Genomic DNA, 16638 nt, shown 5'->3' with positions numbered 1-16638 from the left:
TTCCCCACCCGCCTCTGGCGAGGGGTTATTACATTGATACTTACAGAAGGCGCTCAGGAGTTTTCGTTCCCTAGTAAAAATTATGCCTATGTCATTCTTCCACCATCTACGTATGTCATTATTCACAGCTCCATGATTTAGTTTCCATTTACCATTATAACTTTCCTTTTAATCACGTGTCATAAGAACAATGAAAAGGTGCAGATGTATAGGTAAAAAGGCTAGTGTAATTGTAAGGATAGATCATAATGTTATGGGATGATTTAAATATATAAAAAGAATGGAGGACGTTAGTCTTATTTGGTGGAAATAACATGTTTAAGAAAAGTTCGGAAGAAGGAATGAAGACTTTGAAAATGCCTTACATTTGAAGGGAGGAAGTATTGGCATGTCCCGAGAGTGCGTGCAGTATATATATATATATATATATATATATATATATAGTATATATATATATATATATATATATGAAATTATTGACTTAAAAGGAGCAACCATCATCGTTTTTTTTAGAGTTCACGTCTCTTGTGATATAGATTTTCTTAGGCATTGCTGTGATCTGCTATTAAATCAGCATTTTAATTCATGCTCAGAATGGACAAAATATTACCCCCAACCTTATGTGAAATAACGTATCTCTGTAATTATTTCGAGCATATCGTCCAAACCTGCGCATTGCAGTGGTGCGTCGTAGTCTAGCTCCGAGTCGCAACCATGAAGAAGAAGAAGCATTTCTATTTTCTTCACAAAAGTGTAAACATTTCGCCCACGGCCAGTCGTCCAGACCTGTGATAACCCTTACCTTCAACGTTAAGTTACGTTTTCAGGTAAATGTGAGATTGTTACGGCCTCAGCAATGTTGAGTTAGCGGTTGATGAGTTTGGTAGTTTCTTAAATAATCTTATAGTATGTCGGTAGCAAAGGCTTGATGTAGAATTTAATCTCAAATTAGCGAATTGTTGTTTTCCTAGGTAGTACCTACCTAGCCTAGTACCTAGTAGCTAGGCTATAGCTTGGTATGACATCAGAATTCAACCTGACTTTACATCAGAATTCAGCCAATCAGACATAATTATTCACAGTATTGACCAGATAGATTGTGGAGAATGGAGGAACAGTGACTTATTAGACTATTGTTAGGCTCGGGTTAACCGTCAGGAACATTAGGAAGCATTCTAGGTAGGGCCTATGCTGCGTGTGGTTCTGGTCTTCCATCAATGGGTCATTGCTAATTTATGCCTGCCAGTAGTAGGTTAGTCCAAGACTAACTACCTAGTAAAAGGCATTTTTATTTCTTGGTTTAAATACCTAGTGTTTAACTCATCATAGCCTGTTGCTCATTTTTTCATTTTTATTTTTGTTTTGGAGCCTCAGTAGAACATGGAGTAGCTTAGTAGGGTAAACAACCGCATGGACTAGCTCGATTCACTGACGGTCACGGCTGGAAACCCTCCAAAAAAGTACTTTATATTGCGTCCTGACACCGGAGATGGGCATCAGTCGTGACTTGTTGTTGGTGAGAGACGGAGCTAAAGACCTCTACTCTCCTTTCGAGGTAAGTATTTTCTCCAAAGTTAGAAATTAAGGCCAAATTTAAAGCATTAAACAGAGGGTAGTGAAAAGGGTGGCCAACGCAGTGTAAATCTCACCAAAACGCTTTTGAAATTTTTACTTGCGCTTGAATATCTTAGAAGATTGATGCCATCTCGATGTTTGTGGAGTCGCTTGTGTCAACAAACTTCCCATTTCCTGTGATAAATCCGCACACCACTTGTACCCATAGATGCTGGAGCACTTTCATCACAACAATCGGAACACGGTCACTGGGCACGACGTTTTTAAGTAAACAACTGTTTTGGTAGAAGAAGACGATGAAGCGTGCACTAGATAATTATTTAAATAAATAGTAAAACATCAACATTTTACATATTTATGGTGATTTAATTTGAGAATATTCGTTATTGAAAAAGTAACTCGATTCTGACTCGAATTTAAGTAATTATTTTTTGGAATTAAACGTTCTTATAAGTCCTGTATTATGACGTCACGACATCTTGACTTTCGTACCTATTGTAGATGAATTGCTATACTCAACTTTCTTGCAGAACAGTTTACCAGTTATTCATGCAGATTGTTATCAGCTATTCATGTAATTGTTATAATCGTAATGCGCATATATATCTTTATTATTTACTTTTTGGGTATATGAAGATGTTTTACTGCTGGATTACCGCCATAGTGTGACGCAATCGCTTTCGGTCCCTGGGCCTCTGTTTTCGCACCATAAGAAATTAATGGGGCTGAATTTGCAATGACCAGAAAGTCGTTAAAAGAGGTAAGTTAACATTGAGGGGCATATGTTTTGATTGAGAAAAATAAAAATTTATACAGTAGCTAGCTTGTAAAAAATACTTGATTACAAAAAACTTGATTGACAACTAAGCAGCATACCTACTATGGGTTTCAGAGACAGTGGAAGCAGGTTTTTTGGCAATACGAACACTCGTATCAGAACGAGATTTTGCTATAGTGCATTACACCCAGTGCCGTTATTTATAAGGGTATCGTGAATCACTAATTGTAAAGAATAACGACACTTGTCCTTGTACTAATAGACAAAAACTCCATTATCCAGAAGTGGATACGAACACGCGTAAAAAGCTCCACCTACCCTCTCCCCCCCCTCCACCTGTCCTTCTTTCTTCCTTCGCCTTCCTTTCTCTCTCTCTCTCTCTGTTGCCAGTTGGTATGTGTTCACCCTCCAAACTGGGTATAAGACATACACAAAACGTGGAAATTGGTGAAATTAGCCTATGTATGAAGTACCTTCTATATACATAAATATTAAAGCAATTTTATCATCATTGCATTACTATGACAACTAGAATTCATGGAAACAGTTTATAATAATGCATCGACGTATGTGTGAAGCTCCACTAATGTGGCTATGATGATTTTGCTATTCTTAGCATGCAAACATTAAAGGTTACATTTATTTCTGGCATACAGTTATTAAAAAAAAAATCAAAATACTAATATAGACTTAATGTAAAGTGCTAGCAAAAAAAAAAAAAACATTATAACCCACTTATCCATCGTCTGTTCCGCTATGGTTTTCGGCAGCCAGATGTACGACAAGGTTAGAAACATTGGATTGTATCTACTTTAGAAATATCTGTAATTTTTGGGGGTAATTTGGTTGCAAAAAAGGGGTAATAGACATAAATTAAAAAAACATTTTGAAATAACAAAGTAAAGTTGAACTAAATAATGAGTTAAGTAAACAATTAAGGAAATAAAACTTTGCAGCGTCGTCGTCTGCTGCTCGTAACTGTGTTTGTGGAGTGAGCGCTTAGGAACCAGGAAGGAACAGCAACATGGTTCAAGTGCAATGTGGAGTGAATTAAGACCAAAATATGTATAATAACAATCAAATAAGCACTGTGGAGTTTCTGTTGTGATGGCAGTAAGAATAAAACCACCGATTACAAGGTAAAAATGAATTCAGTTCAAACCATGACCCCAGGAATAACAAGTTTCTTACTTTCACTAATATAGGCAACAAAATGTTGTTTTATTGTGCTGATTACAACTGCAATCTTGAGTAAGATCAATAATTTTTACATATATACGCCCACATTGTTCAAATGAGTGCTGGGAAAGATGGCGTCCATCCGTGACTAGACCCGTCCAGCCACACGATCGCCGCCATATTGGATTTCAAAACTGCCTCGAAAACATATTTTACAAAGAGCGTCACATGCTTATTTTAGTTCGTATGGGGCTTTCATATATCAGATTATGTTGACGAAACTTCAATCTTTTGAATGGTATGCTTAGAGTATTAACTGTATTCTTGTTTCGCCAATTAATTATCGAGTGAATAAGACCCGGCCAGCGTGATGATGGAGGATCGTCCGTGATTGTTTACCCTATAGGCTAGCATAATTATCCTCAGCAATATTTTCCTTCCCCCTTAAAATGGACCTGCTAGGCTAAGTGTAATTTTATTGTGCAGTTTTAGGCATGTGATGAAAAGTAGGCTTAGAAGTAAAAACTTGGGAAGTAGCAGTGAAGCTCAATTAACTATGTCCCTATAGGGCTAGCCTACTGTCTACACTGGCGAGATGACCACTATCTGAAAATGTGGCCTGAACGTGGACTGTTGCTTTTCAATTACAGTTTTCCCCGTATGTTTGAACACCTGAACACTTGAAATTTTCTGGAAATAGTCTAAAATCAACCCCAAATCACTTTACTTTTGTCAAAATTGTTGGATAGTTTGAGAAAGTCAATGAGAGCCATTGAAGAATGATCTATACCTCGGTGATAGTTATTCATCTTAGCTTATTTCCCCACCATCGAAAAGAGTGGGGCGCACGTGTGTCGGTAGACTTGCTTCCTTTTCTTGTCATTGTAATTGGTACATGGCCTGTAACTGTTTGTGGAAAACACCAATACATCTTACATTGAAATGCAAATAAACTAAAATTAATCACAAATTGTAGAAGGTGCCTTATGATGTCTATAAATTTGAAATGATCAGTGGTTAGCATTGGGGTTCAGTGGAACAGAAATGCTGCTATTGATCAATAATTAGAACATTATCGTAATTTGCTGACCCAATGATTTGTGTTTGGTTGAATTTAAACAGGCTGTGACTTCAAGCCAGACCTTTTTTTCACCATACATGTACAGAATCTTTCATGTGTATGTAGAGGGACAGGCAGGACTGCTGTGTGATATGATTGATTTTACAATATTCTCATTCTGTTTAGATATGGTATAGGTTATATAGTACTACTGCCCTTTTTGCAAGCTGCCTTTTATTGCATTTCATATCCATCTCCTTGAGGAGTCTTTATTTACTCCATTTTCTTTAGTAAAGTTTTAGTTATTTTTAAAATTTGGTCTCAAATTTTTTTAAGTATTTGTTTATATCCAAGATTTTACATTTTTTTATTTCCTGGTATACTTAAATTTCCATCTTCTTGGATAATTCAATTTTTTTTCTAATTTCTTCATTCCATTAACCCATCCGCTCCAGCTGTGACCCTTATGCCTAAAAGGTTAATTAGGACCAAATCCCGGCCATGACCACGCCATCCAGGCTGCTGTTGTACTTGGACTTGTTATTGACATCCTTCGAGAATTTCTTAATTCTACTATATTGGGGTGGTTTTCCTGTCAACCATGCCGTATTGGAAATATCTACATTCATCTTTGCTTATTTGTAGCCTATGTAACTTTAGGTCTCTTGAATATTTTGACATGCTGTTCATTGGTTTGTTGATTCTTCATTTATTTTCAACCTGTATGGGTTATTCTGTAGTAATTCAACACCACTTCTATTTATTTTTTTGAAACCTCTACTCATTCAGCATGGCACTAAGCACATGCATGAGATATCAGTACATTTTTTCTGCTCATGTTAAAAGTTCTGGCATTTGTATTTGCATAGCTATCATGAACTTTGCAATATTTACTGCATATGGGGGTTGGCTTTTTTCATATTCCTATTTTCTATCTATTATTTAGTTTGATGACACTTTTTGTTATTTTCTGTATGCATAGATAATATGAATATCAAAAAGCTAGAGACCCTGCAAGATATTCACAGTAAAAAGGAAGTTTATGGAATTTTAGACACTTGAAAGAAATAAGCCCCTCATTACTTTTAATTTTGCATGATCAGTGACTTTTGAGAATGGAGCCTGACTCAGTAAATGATAAATGCTTTTGAGATATATACCTATAATAATGTTTTATAAATACTCATTATAAAATTAAATGATTGAATGACCCAGTCACTCATATCAGCTGAATACTATGCATTAATACAACATTCTGTTCGGTATTTTGCCATTTACCAAGGGAGTTGTTTTTGGTTTGGTTTATTGGCCCTTGTGTCAGCGGAATAATAAAGAAAATTTTGTCTGGATTAAGAAAAAAAAACTTTTCCATAATTTGGCCTTATGACTAATGAGATTTTTGAAGAGATAAGACTTATTTTGGGAAAAGGGGCCCTCATCTTCGCAGAATGTTACATATAGGCTGTAGTGTGTTTGAATCCAGTTAGCTGTTTAATAAAACATTTAACTGCATCTTGTTGAATCATGTTACATTTCACATTGTCGTTATTATCAGTGTGTTATTTGTTGGGTATATATTGAAGGAAGTAAAAGTGAAATGCCTACTAACATTGCATTTTCTTTTCCTCAGCCTCCGGCAACCAAGTGTTCATCTGCCTTAACCCAAGTAAGTAAGAGTTCGGATCACTTGATACTGTTTACCTGTAAACATTTCATGTATGAGGCCTGATACACCATTTTCCCTTTTGTGTTTGAATTATGTTAATGACGTTTTTGGCCTTTTGTAAACAGCGCCAGCTTGCTGTTTGCTTAGACACACGTGCACGCACGCTTCAATACATGCTGATGCCTACACGTTTCAACGTTCGTCAGTTTGGTTGTTAGTGTACAACGTATGTTTAAAGTGCCTCTCTCTCTCTCTCTCTCTCTCTCTCTCTCTCTCTCTCTCTCTCTCTCTCTCTCTCTCTCTCTCTCTCTCTCTCTCTCACAGTGCTGTGTTATACTGTCGCTACAAAGGCATTTTTTAATGACTGTATGTAATTAACATAAACGCTGAAACACACACAGAGTGAACGAGAGATGTCTCTGTACTTTCGGATATACAGGTGCGTGTTGAGTACACGATGCGCAAGATGTCTTTGTGACAAGCATGCGTTTAATTTACCCCTCTGTTTATTGGATAAGTTAGCATCTAGTCTTATAAGCCTAGAAAGATGATTATTCTCATTGTATATCACAGAAATAAAATAACGAGCGTCAGCAGCAGTTAATTATGTGGGTTATAGGGTTATAGTATAAATTTGATCTCGAAGGAAGAGGGGGTTGGGGGACGAGTGGGAGGTACGTTGATACGGGAAGCTGGAGGCTGGCGGGGGAAACTTCGCTTGTAGATTCTGCAGCAGCATCTGAGCCGACACACACATAGTGTGTCACTCTTTCACTCACTCTACCTGCCTCTCACTGCCGGCGGAGGCTGTCCGCTGCTGTCGGTTCGTAGACGAGGAATAGATCTTTGTTTATTACCGCCGAGTTTTTTAAGGTATGGATGCTTTTGTTTAAATTTAGAATATGGATGCATATTTGTTTGTTATGCTAAGCATAATATACATTGCTATAGAGTTGTGTGCCACTGGAGTCAATCATCTTCGTTGCAGATAACGATAAACAGTTTTGGTCATTCGTTAACGGTCATGTTAGATCGACCGTAATAATTTAAAGAACACTGCTAGACCTATAGTTTTGTACTAGACTTACAGAACATTTGGTTACCGATAGTGTTATAGATTTTATTGGTCTTTATCCCAATATTAGGTTACAAATAATTGTATATATCCTCCTTGTCTCTGTCTTAATTATATATGAATCTTGATGTATTTGTCGCAAACCACATAGTCATGAAAGTTATAACCTTTTGTACCCGTTTTAAAATACCACCGTACTGTCTTGAGCCTTCAGACCGCCAAGGGCAATGAAGGCTTTTAATGTCCATTTCATCGTGTATTATGCGCTACCTGTCGTAGTAATCTTAGCTACTGCAGGTCGTCAAGTCCGCCAGAATGTGGTGGAGGTCGTAAAACCCATTTTGGAATTGCTCTGCACACACACACACACACACAATAAATGGTTGTATTTGTGAAGTGTGCTTAGTTGTAGTATCTGTGTATGAAGAGTGAATGTTCCAATGAACTCACGACCGGTCTCATAACACCCATCAGGCTACTTCTTCCCGCATTTTCTTATGTTATAGACTGCAGTCTTCGGATTGAGTGAGGCTCGCGGGCTCTTTCTTACCTTCCACCGTCAAGTTTTGGAATTCTATTCCTGCTTCTGTTTTGTTACTTATATATTTTTTATTCATATCTTTTCTTCAAGAGGTAGTGTTTTGTCTCTAGTTTGTTCTCGTTCACCTAAACCTTCTTTAGATAAGGGGATTTGGCTGCCCACCCCATCGGCATCTGTTGTGTGAGATTAGTGCTACAATCTCTGATTTATGACGTCATCCGTCTATCTCAGTACACAGATTTGCCTGTGTACTCGATTTTTAGCTTGACTTACACTTTTTTTTTTATCAGGTATTAAACTTAAGCGGGAAATGGAGAAGGAAAACAAAAAATCTTTTCCTAAATGCTTTATCATTTATGGAGTCCAGTAGAAACCAGAATGTACGGACGTGCGCGCATATACTTTAGTAGTAAATATAGGTGATGGCATTGTCGGTAAGTTCAAAGACAAAGACGAGGGCGGGATAGCAGGAGAGTTACTGTAGGTCGATGAAAAGGATGTGATATATATATTCAACAACAAGCGAAGGCAGATATATGGATAGTCCCGTGTGGATGAATTAGCAGAAGTGCTGGAAAAGCAGGTCCTTAATTAATGTACAGGTAGGCGTGCAAGGCAAGTGGAAATGCCGAATATTCGTATCATTTCTTAGCGTGTCATTACAATGTGATGAAGTGGACAAAGTGTCATTATAAAAAAAATTGATTTAATCTTAGCATAACATTTACTTAATGATGCGTCAGTCATGGTTGTCATGGTTTTTTTTTATTCCCAGAGATATATGTAAGAGTAGTACGTATAAAAAAAAAGTGTGGTTTCAGTAGATGAGACTATATACCACCCTTAGACTAACGCGTTGTGAGAATCATTAATCCTAGGAATATCTGGTCCGAACACAGCTTCTTCCCTTATACTGCCAAGCTTTGGAATTTTCTCTCAGCTTCTGTTATTTCCTGATGGGGGGGGGGGGGGGGGGGGGGGAGTTTGCCTCTTGGTTCCTTCGTGATTATGCCCTGCATTTCTTGGTATTTATTCCCTTTTCATCAGGCCTGAGCTATGAAAGGGTCTTAGGCTGGCCGTATTATAGGCCTAGCTAAAAAAAAAGAAAAAAAAAAAAAAAAAATTCCCATCAGTGTTTTCTCTTATCGGTGACCCTTCGACATTGTGACGCCAGTCGATAACCTACTGTATTATAGTACTATTCATATGTTTATCATTATTCACTTTCATCTTTCTCCCGTTTCCTTCGTCGATGACCTTTAGACTTTGTGACACCAGACGTCTCATTCATCAGTAGGTGGATATTGATGCGTCATACTTGTTGTCTTCATCGTCAAATTCATCATCATTCTCTTTCCACAATTGTGTGGGAGTCGTCTCGCAGAGACCGGAGTTACCGAGGTAACCTTGGTAACGGAGATTGGTTGTGGGAGGAAGCCTCTTCTTCTCTCTCTCCGGCTTCTCTCTCTTCTCTATTCTCTCTCTGATAGCAGCAATATATAGTTTTCTTTGGATCATTGTAGACTTTCCTTTTTTTCCGCGCGAATTCTCTTGACCTTTTTAGGAATGATGCCATAAAGGTCCCATCTCTCGCTTTATTTTCAAGACAGTGACCGCGAATTTAGACAAGGAATTCCTGTAGGTTTTTAGCCTTATTGTATTTTTTTCCTTTTTTCCGTTTTATTTTATTTTATTTTTTTTGGAATGTGAAGACATCGAAATTGCCATTTCGTTTTTTTTTTTTTTTCCATGTTTTGTTCAGTGTTGTAGATGTGTGTTATTTCTAGCTCATAGCTTATAGTATGTGTTAATTTGTATGTATATTTGTATATATATATATAATATATATATATATATATATATATATATATATATATATATATATATATATATATATATATATATATAGTGTGTGCGCTTGCTGTATATATATATATATTATATATATATAATATATATATATATAGATATATATATATATTGTACGTCTTTAAAAGTTTAGTGTATATACAAGAAATATCTTTTATATACTGTCTGACAGCTCGAGGCTTATTTTTTATTCATTGCTTTCAGTTATTTCGTTAAAGAATCACATGAAGACAAAAGCTGAAATTACGATTGTCGCTGCCTTTCCGAGTCACTTAGGGGAGGGGGAAAAGGGGGGGGACCGGAAGCCTTTCATAGCTGAACATTCCTAACAACTTTTTTCATTTGGTTTCTCTAGACTTGTTTTTTGTACACCAAGCACGGCGCACTGTAGGCATTACTTGAAGATTCTTCGCAGCGTGCCTTCGGCCAATAGATGCAACCCATTTCGTTCATTTTACTGGGCCTCTGTTCGTATTATCTTTCTTCTATCTTATTTTCAACCCTTTCTTAATAGTTGTTTCAGAATGCAGCTGTGAGGCTTACCTCCTGTCACGCCTTCAAACCCTTTTTACCCTCAACTTCCCTGTGAGCGCTGAGTAACCTCATAGGTCCTAGCGCTTGGCGTCTGGTGTAGATTTTTTTTCTATTCCATTCCATTCGAGCTTTTGTGTAAGAATTAGTATTTTTTAAATAATTTACTTTTATTTTTAAGTATTTATAAATTTGTTAATTTAGTTTTTATTTATTTATTTATTTATTTTATTTTTTGGTAAGTGAGATCTCTTTTTTTTTCTTTTTTTTTTCAGAATTTCACATAACGCCACCTTTAGTTCTTTCTAACGAGTACCATGTTCTTTGGAAGCTTGAATTTCAAGTTGGCCCTTGTGTACTTGTTCTATTTGAACAGAGTTCATCTGAATAATAATAACAACAATAATAATATTGATATATTTTTTTTAACCGAAACGACCCCTTTTCGAAAATGCTCTTCCCACCATTATACAAAATGCCTGAACGTCTTCGAAATGTGCCTGCCCCTACAGGTTGAAGCTCACTGCCTTTTGACAAGGGGGCCAAAGCTCTTTCAAATAAATGCATTCCTAGGAGATGTCACTGTAGATTGCCCAGACCAGTGAACTTAGTTGGGCATTGTAGGAGGATTCAGCTGTGTCTGACTGATGTCTCCGTCATGCTGGGAAGTATAGGAGATCTGCGCGTTCCTACGAGCCGTAAGAGGTGACATTGCGTTTATGGGGGCGTGGCAAGGTATTGCTATATAAGCATTTCGCATGACCGCATCGTTCGTTCCCGCGAATACGAAAGCCATCAGGAATTGGGGCGTCAAATGTATTTCTCCGTGTTTAATACGAGCCCCTGGGGGGTTCATTACAGTCGTCCGAATAAATATTACTTTAAATTCTTGTTCAGGAGGTGAAACTGCATAGAAAAACCGCAACTGCCATAGTCGAGGCCGCCGCGGAATAGTAATATAGATCCACCCGTGGCAACAGTCGCATTGAATCGGCGAGAAATATGGACGATGAAAGTAGCAATGTTTTTTGTTTGGATATGTGCGTTGCAAGTAAACCATCGTAGTAGATATTTAACCCCCCTATCGGTTCCCCGCAGGGAAGTGTGCCTCAGTGCACCTCGTGCGTGGGACTGTAGGCATTATTCCAGTTCACTGCAGCGTCCGCTCGGCCCATAGCTGCAACCTCTTTGGTTCCTTTTTACTGTACCTCCGTTCATATTCTCTTTATTCCATCTTGCTATTTAGCATTCTAACAATTATATCTTTGCGCAACTGCGAGGTTTTCCTCCTGTTACCTGTAAAACCCCCATTACTTTGAATGTTCCTTTGACCGCTGAATGACCTCATATGTCCCAGCGCTTGACCTCTGGCCTAAATCTTATATATTCCCTTTCCTATTCCAGTCAATAAAGGACAGATGTCTTGGAGATGGAATAATTAACGTGGACGGGTCGCCTGGCTGACTATTAGTTTTAATGAGAGCAAAAGATTGACGGAGAATGAGGACTGAGGGAGGTGACCTGGAGGAGGAGAGCCTTGGGACGAGCAAGAGGTCGGGGGAGGGGTTGGCTTTTAGCAGCATCATTGTTGCTATGGAAACCTCCCTCTCCTTTACGTTATGGGATGTCATCCTCGACTTTTGCCCAGATTTCAAGTGGAGGAAGATTGTTATGGCAATTTGTAGTTGCCTCGTTGTCGGTAGACATGAGTTATATCAGTCCTCCATTTGTTTACTCCGTAGGGGGGGTAGTGCCGCCAGTGCACCTCCTGCGGTGCAATGTATGCATTACCTAAGGTTCTTTGCAACGTCCCTTCGGCCACTCGCTGCAACTACTTTCATTCCTTTTACTGTACCTCCGTTCATATTCTCTTTCTTCCTTGTTACTTTCCACCCTCCCCTAACAATTGTTTCATGGTGCAACTGCTTTGAGGTTTTCCTCCTGTTACACCTTTCAAACCTTTTACTGTCAATTTCCGTTTCAACGCTGAATGGCCTTAGTTGCCCCAGTGCTTGGCATTATGGCAAAAATCTATATAAATCAAATCAAACCACCATTTGTTTAGGTGATGCTTTTTGGCCTTTGCCAGGGAAGAGTTCCTCTACTGTGATGTGGTGTGGGGTATGTGCATTGTATCTTGTATGGCATTGTAACAATGACGGTGAGATGTTAGTTTGGTTTAAAGCAGTTGGTAAAATTGTAAAGGAAGAATTTACTTTGTTTTCGAATGCTACAAAATGCTTGTGTAAGTTTTTTTTTCTATAGGTACATGTTAAGGCATCTGAAATTCACATGTAAGTTTCTAATATATAAAGAAAGAATGTACTTTGTTGTCGAATACAACAAAATGCATGTGACAGTTTTTTCTATAGGTACATGTTATGGCATCTCAAATTCACTTAAAACTTTCTAATATCTTATAATATTAACATTGTTTTTTTTTTCAGGGCAGCGTTTATGGTGATAGTACAGTGCCCAGTGACCAGCAAGATTGTTCGAACGGCCGTTGAATTCACCCTCAACAACATTATGATGGATCAGGTAAGTCTCTCTCTCTCTCTCTCTCGTATCTCTCTAAATCTCTCTCTCTCTATATATATATATATAATAATATAATTCAAGTTTCAAAGTGAAACGAATAAGTGGTAATATTGGGGGTTTGTGTACGTGTATGATTCTCTCTCTCTCTCTCTCTCTCTCTCTCTCTCTCTCTCTCTCTCTCTCTCTCTCTCTCTCTCGGTTCTTATGTTGCGAGAGGAATAACTGGTAATATTGTGTGTTTGTCTCTGTGTGTATAAGAGAGAGAGAGAGAGAGGAGAGAGAGAGAGAGAGAGAGAGAGAGAGAGAATGTCTCATCTTCACTGTAGCACTTAGTAGACGTTGAAAGTCAAGTGCTCTTTTGTATTGCTAAGTACATGTATGAGCTAGATCTCATGGCCTCAGAGTAACAGCAGCGTCGCGACGTTTGCCGTATATATTTGAATTTTAATATCTTGCAGTTTATTCTACACCGGTTAACCAGTATTAGTGTGTGTATAATCTGTTCGCTTTAGTGTTAGTGGCTTCAAATAGTAAAAAGCTGCGTTCGCCCTTTAAATAGCAATTTAGGATGAATTCTTTAAGAAGAAAGCTTCCTCAATATCTGACGTTTCATGCAGTCTCCAAATATTATTATTATTATTATTATTATTATTATTATTATTATTATTATTATTATTATTATTATTATTATTATTATTTTTCAATTATTATTATTATTATAGTGTCGGTAATAATATTGAGATAATGATGCTATTTCGATAACCAGTCCATTGCTTATTTCAGTTAAATGCATAATACCTATTTTGATATTCCCATTAAGCATCAGAAATGCATTGTATACAATTAATTCATAAACTACCAAAGATCAAGGAGGGTCGAGTATAAAAGAGGAAGAGATATCTAGCTAAAAGTAAGATCTGTATACGAACACCGCCATGCCATTCCGAGGTTGGGGGTTGGGGGCGGGGGACGAGGGGTTGGTGTGATGCTTATGAATACGCAGGCAGACATTGGCATCAAGTTGGTACACAATGCGCCTTAGGATGTCTTCCTGTTTACTTAAGTGCTTGTTTGTCGTACTCATTGCAATACATTTCTCTTCTTATTAGGGTTTGTGCAACTTTCTGCATTTCATTCCATTGATTTAATCCTGAGAGATGTTAGTGTTCGTGATTCTGAGTGATTATCTGTAGAGGGAGAGGCGTGAGGAAAAATAAGAAATGGTAAAGAGCGGAAGGTTTCTTTAAGCCTCTATTTTTAAACTTAGGAGAGAGAGAAAAAAGTGACTTGGCAACTCATTTATGTATCGGGAGATTTGCAGTTAACAAATGTAACCCGAAGGGGGCGGTGTTAGTACTGTGCTGGTTTACATGGGCGTGAGCTTGTTTGCTGTTGTGGGGTTTTGTTTGTAGTGAAAAAGTTTTGATATTCTACGGTGTTGTTTGTCATTCAAGTGCTAGAAGGTTAGTTTAGAAATTTGGATTTTGTTAGTTCAATGTTATTATAAAGTGTTGTTTATTGTACGTGATATTTATAGAAAGTGTTGTTTCTTTACTCAGAAAGCATTATTTTGCTAGTCAGTGTGTATATATGATTTTTTAGTTTTCTTTTGTGGGTAAGTAATGTTTATAGTATATATATATATATATATATATATATATATATATATATATATATCACATATATAAATATATATATATATATATATATATATACATATATATATATATATATATTGATATATATATATAGTATATATATAGATAATATTTCTATATATATATATATATAATATATATATATAATATATATATATATATATATATATATATACTATATATATATATATATATATATATATATATATATATATACATCGTCTCTCATTTTTGTTCTGACGTGTGTGAAAAGACCTGGAGTCGATCAGTATGAGACATATATAGATATATATATATATATATACATATATATATATATATATATATATATATATATATATATAAAATACAGAAATATAATAAAAGTAACTCTCTCTCTCTCTCTTGCATCATCGTTCAACGTCCACCCTAAAGTCCTTGCACCCCTGCCGTAAACACTCACCCTATTTAGACTACGCGGGGGTGGGGGGGGGTGGGTGGTGGTGGGGGCGGTGAGAAAGAAGCGCCTCATTCCAGTGGTGTACGTCGTTGTCAAAGAAGGGAAAGAGGGGGGAGGACGAGTGGGGCTCGGGGGGAGGGGGGGAAGGAGTAATTTTCAATGGCCTGGCTTGCTGGATGCCTTTGAGGCGAGGTCTCTCCGCTAAGCTGTTCTCTTGTGGGTCCTTCCGTGCGGTCGGAGTAGTATACTCTGTCGGGGGGGGATATTTTAGGACTACGTAGTGTTGAATGGGAAAGGTTGATGCTGACTACCGCTTATTATTATTATTTTTTTTTTTTTTTTTTTTGGCTATTTTCTTTCTTTGCTTATCACAAATTTGTTTGCTGTTTTCTTTCTTTTTTATCACTAATTTTTATTGCTGTTTTCCTTCTTTGCTTATCACTAGTTTTGTGCTGTTTTCTTTCTTTGCTTATCACAAATTTTTGCTGTTTTCTTTCTCTGCTTATTACTTATTTTTGCTGTTTTCTTTCTTTGCTTATCACAAATTTTTGCTGTTTTCTTTCTTTGCTTATCACTAATTTTTTTGCTGTTTTCTTTCTTTGTTTATCACTAATTTTTGCTGTTTTTTTTCTTTGCTTATCACTAATTTTTTTGCTGTTTTCTTTCTTTGCTTATCGTCAATTTTTTGCTGTTTTCTTTCGCTGCTTATCACTAATTTTTTGCTGTTTTCTTTCGCTGCTTATCACTAATTTTTTGCTGTTTTCTGCTTATCACTAATGTTTTTTTGCTGTTTTCTTTTTTGTTTCTTTGCTCTTATCACTAATTTTTTGCTGTTTTCTTTCGCTGCTTATCACTAATTTTTTGCTGTTTTCTTTCTTTGGTTATCGCAAATTTTTTGCTGCTTCCTTTCTTTGCTTATTGTCACTAATTTTTTGCTATTGTCTTTCGTTGCTTATCAGTAATTTTTTGCTGTTTTCTTTCGTTGCTTATCGCTAATTTTTGCTATTTTCTTTCTTTGCTTATCACTATTTTTTTGCTGTTTTCTTTCTGTGCTTATTCCTTTATTTTTACTACTTTCTTCCGCTTTTTTCTCTTTTGCTGTTATCTTAACTCGCTTCTTTCTCGCTGCTTTCTTTCTTTATTTCGCTGATTACTTAATTTTTGCTGGTTGTTTTGCCTAAGCACGGTGGACCGAGCACACGATTAACATTGTAATGGCGCAGATTTCATAATAAAACCTGGCACCTAGTGTAACGTCACGTCTAGCGTTTTTATTTATTTATCTTTTTCATATATTTTACCAAAGCTAGCGTTCTTAGGTTATTGCTGATCGGATCTTGTACTTTTATATTTGCATATATTAAAATAAGGGAGAGTTGGAGGTTGAAGTTCAGGTTATACGTAAACTCACATTTTATTTTATATTTTTTTTCGATATTGGCAATTCAGGGTGCTACTTACAGCTTCCGTCTTTGTGGCGCGCGTGTCTTTAAATCATCGTGAGGCGTTCGTTTTCAGTACTGCCATTTTGACAAAATGCCAGCAGCTTTTTAAAACATAACAACTCATATTTACAAAACGTTTGGCTGTAGGTAACATACGTATTTACAAAATGTTTGGCAGTAGGTAATATACATATTTACAAAAAAACGTTTGGCAGTAGTGTAATATACATATTTACAAAAAACGTTTAGTAGTAGGTAATATACAAAACGTTTGGCAGTAA

The 16638-nt window shown here is 36.8% G+C and overlaps 1 protein-coding gene across 5 annotated transcripts in view; it reads left to right on the top strand.

Moving 5' to 3' along the window:
• The first annotated feature begins 680 nt into the window (after positions 1-680).
• Positions 681-16638, top strand: part of LOC135221847 (guanine nucleotide-binding protein subunit gamma-1-like) — a 70940-nt gene continuing 54982 nt past the window's right edge. For 2 of the 5 annotated variants that reach the window (XM_064259780.1, XM_064259771.1), the window contains exons 1-3: positions 688-827; positions 6223-6258; positions 12722-12815. In XM_064259780.1, coding sequence (XP_064115850.1) covers positions 12732-12815 — 84 coding nt within the window. In that variant the 5' untranslated portion in view covers positions 688-827; positions 6223-6258; positions 12722-12731. Of the gene's footprint in view, positions 828-6222; positions 6259-6977; positions 7132-12721; positions 12816-16638 lie in introns of those variants that run through there. The other 3 variants (XM_064259804.1, XM_064259797.1, XM_064259790.1) reach the window with 3 other exon arrangements.

The sequence above is a fragment of the Macrobrachium nipponense genome, chromosome 20, assembly GCF_015104395.2.
Source record: "Macrobrachium nipponense isolate FS-2020 chromosome 20, ASM1510439v2, whole genome shotgun sequence".
NCBI lineage: Eukaryota > Metazoa > Arthropoda > Malacostraca > Decapoda > Palaemonidae > Macrobrachium > Macrobrachium nipponense.
The sequence above is the reverse complement of the archived record's forward strand: the minus strand, read 5'-3'. Positions and strand labels throughout refer to the sequence as shown.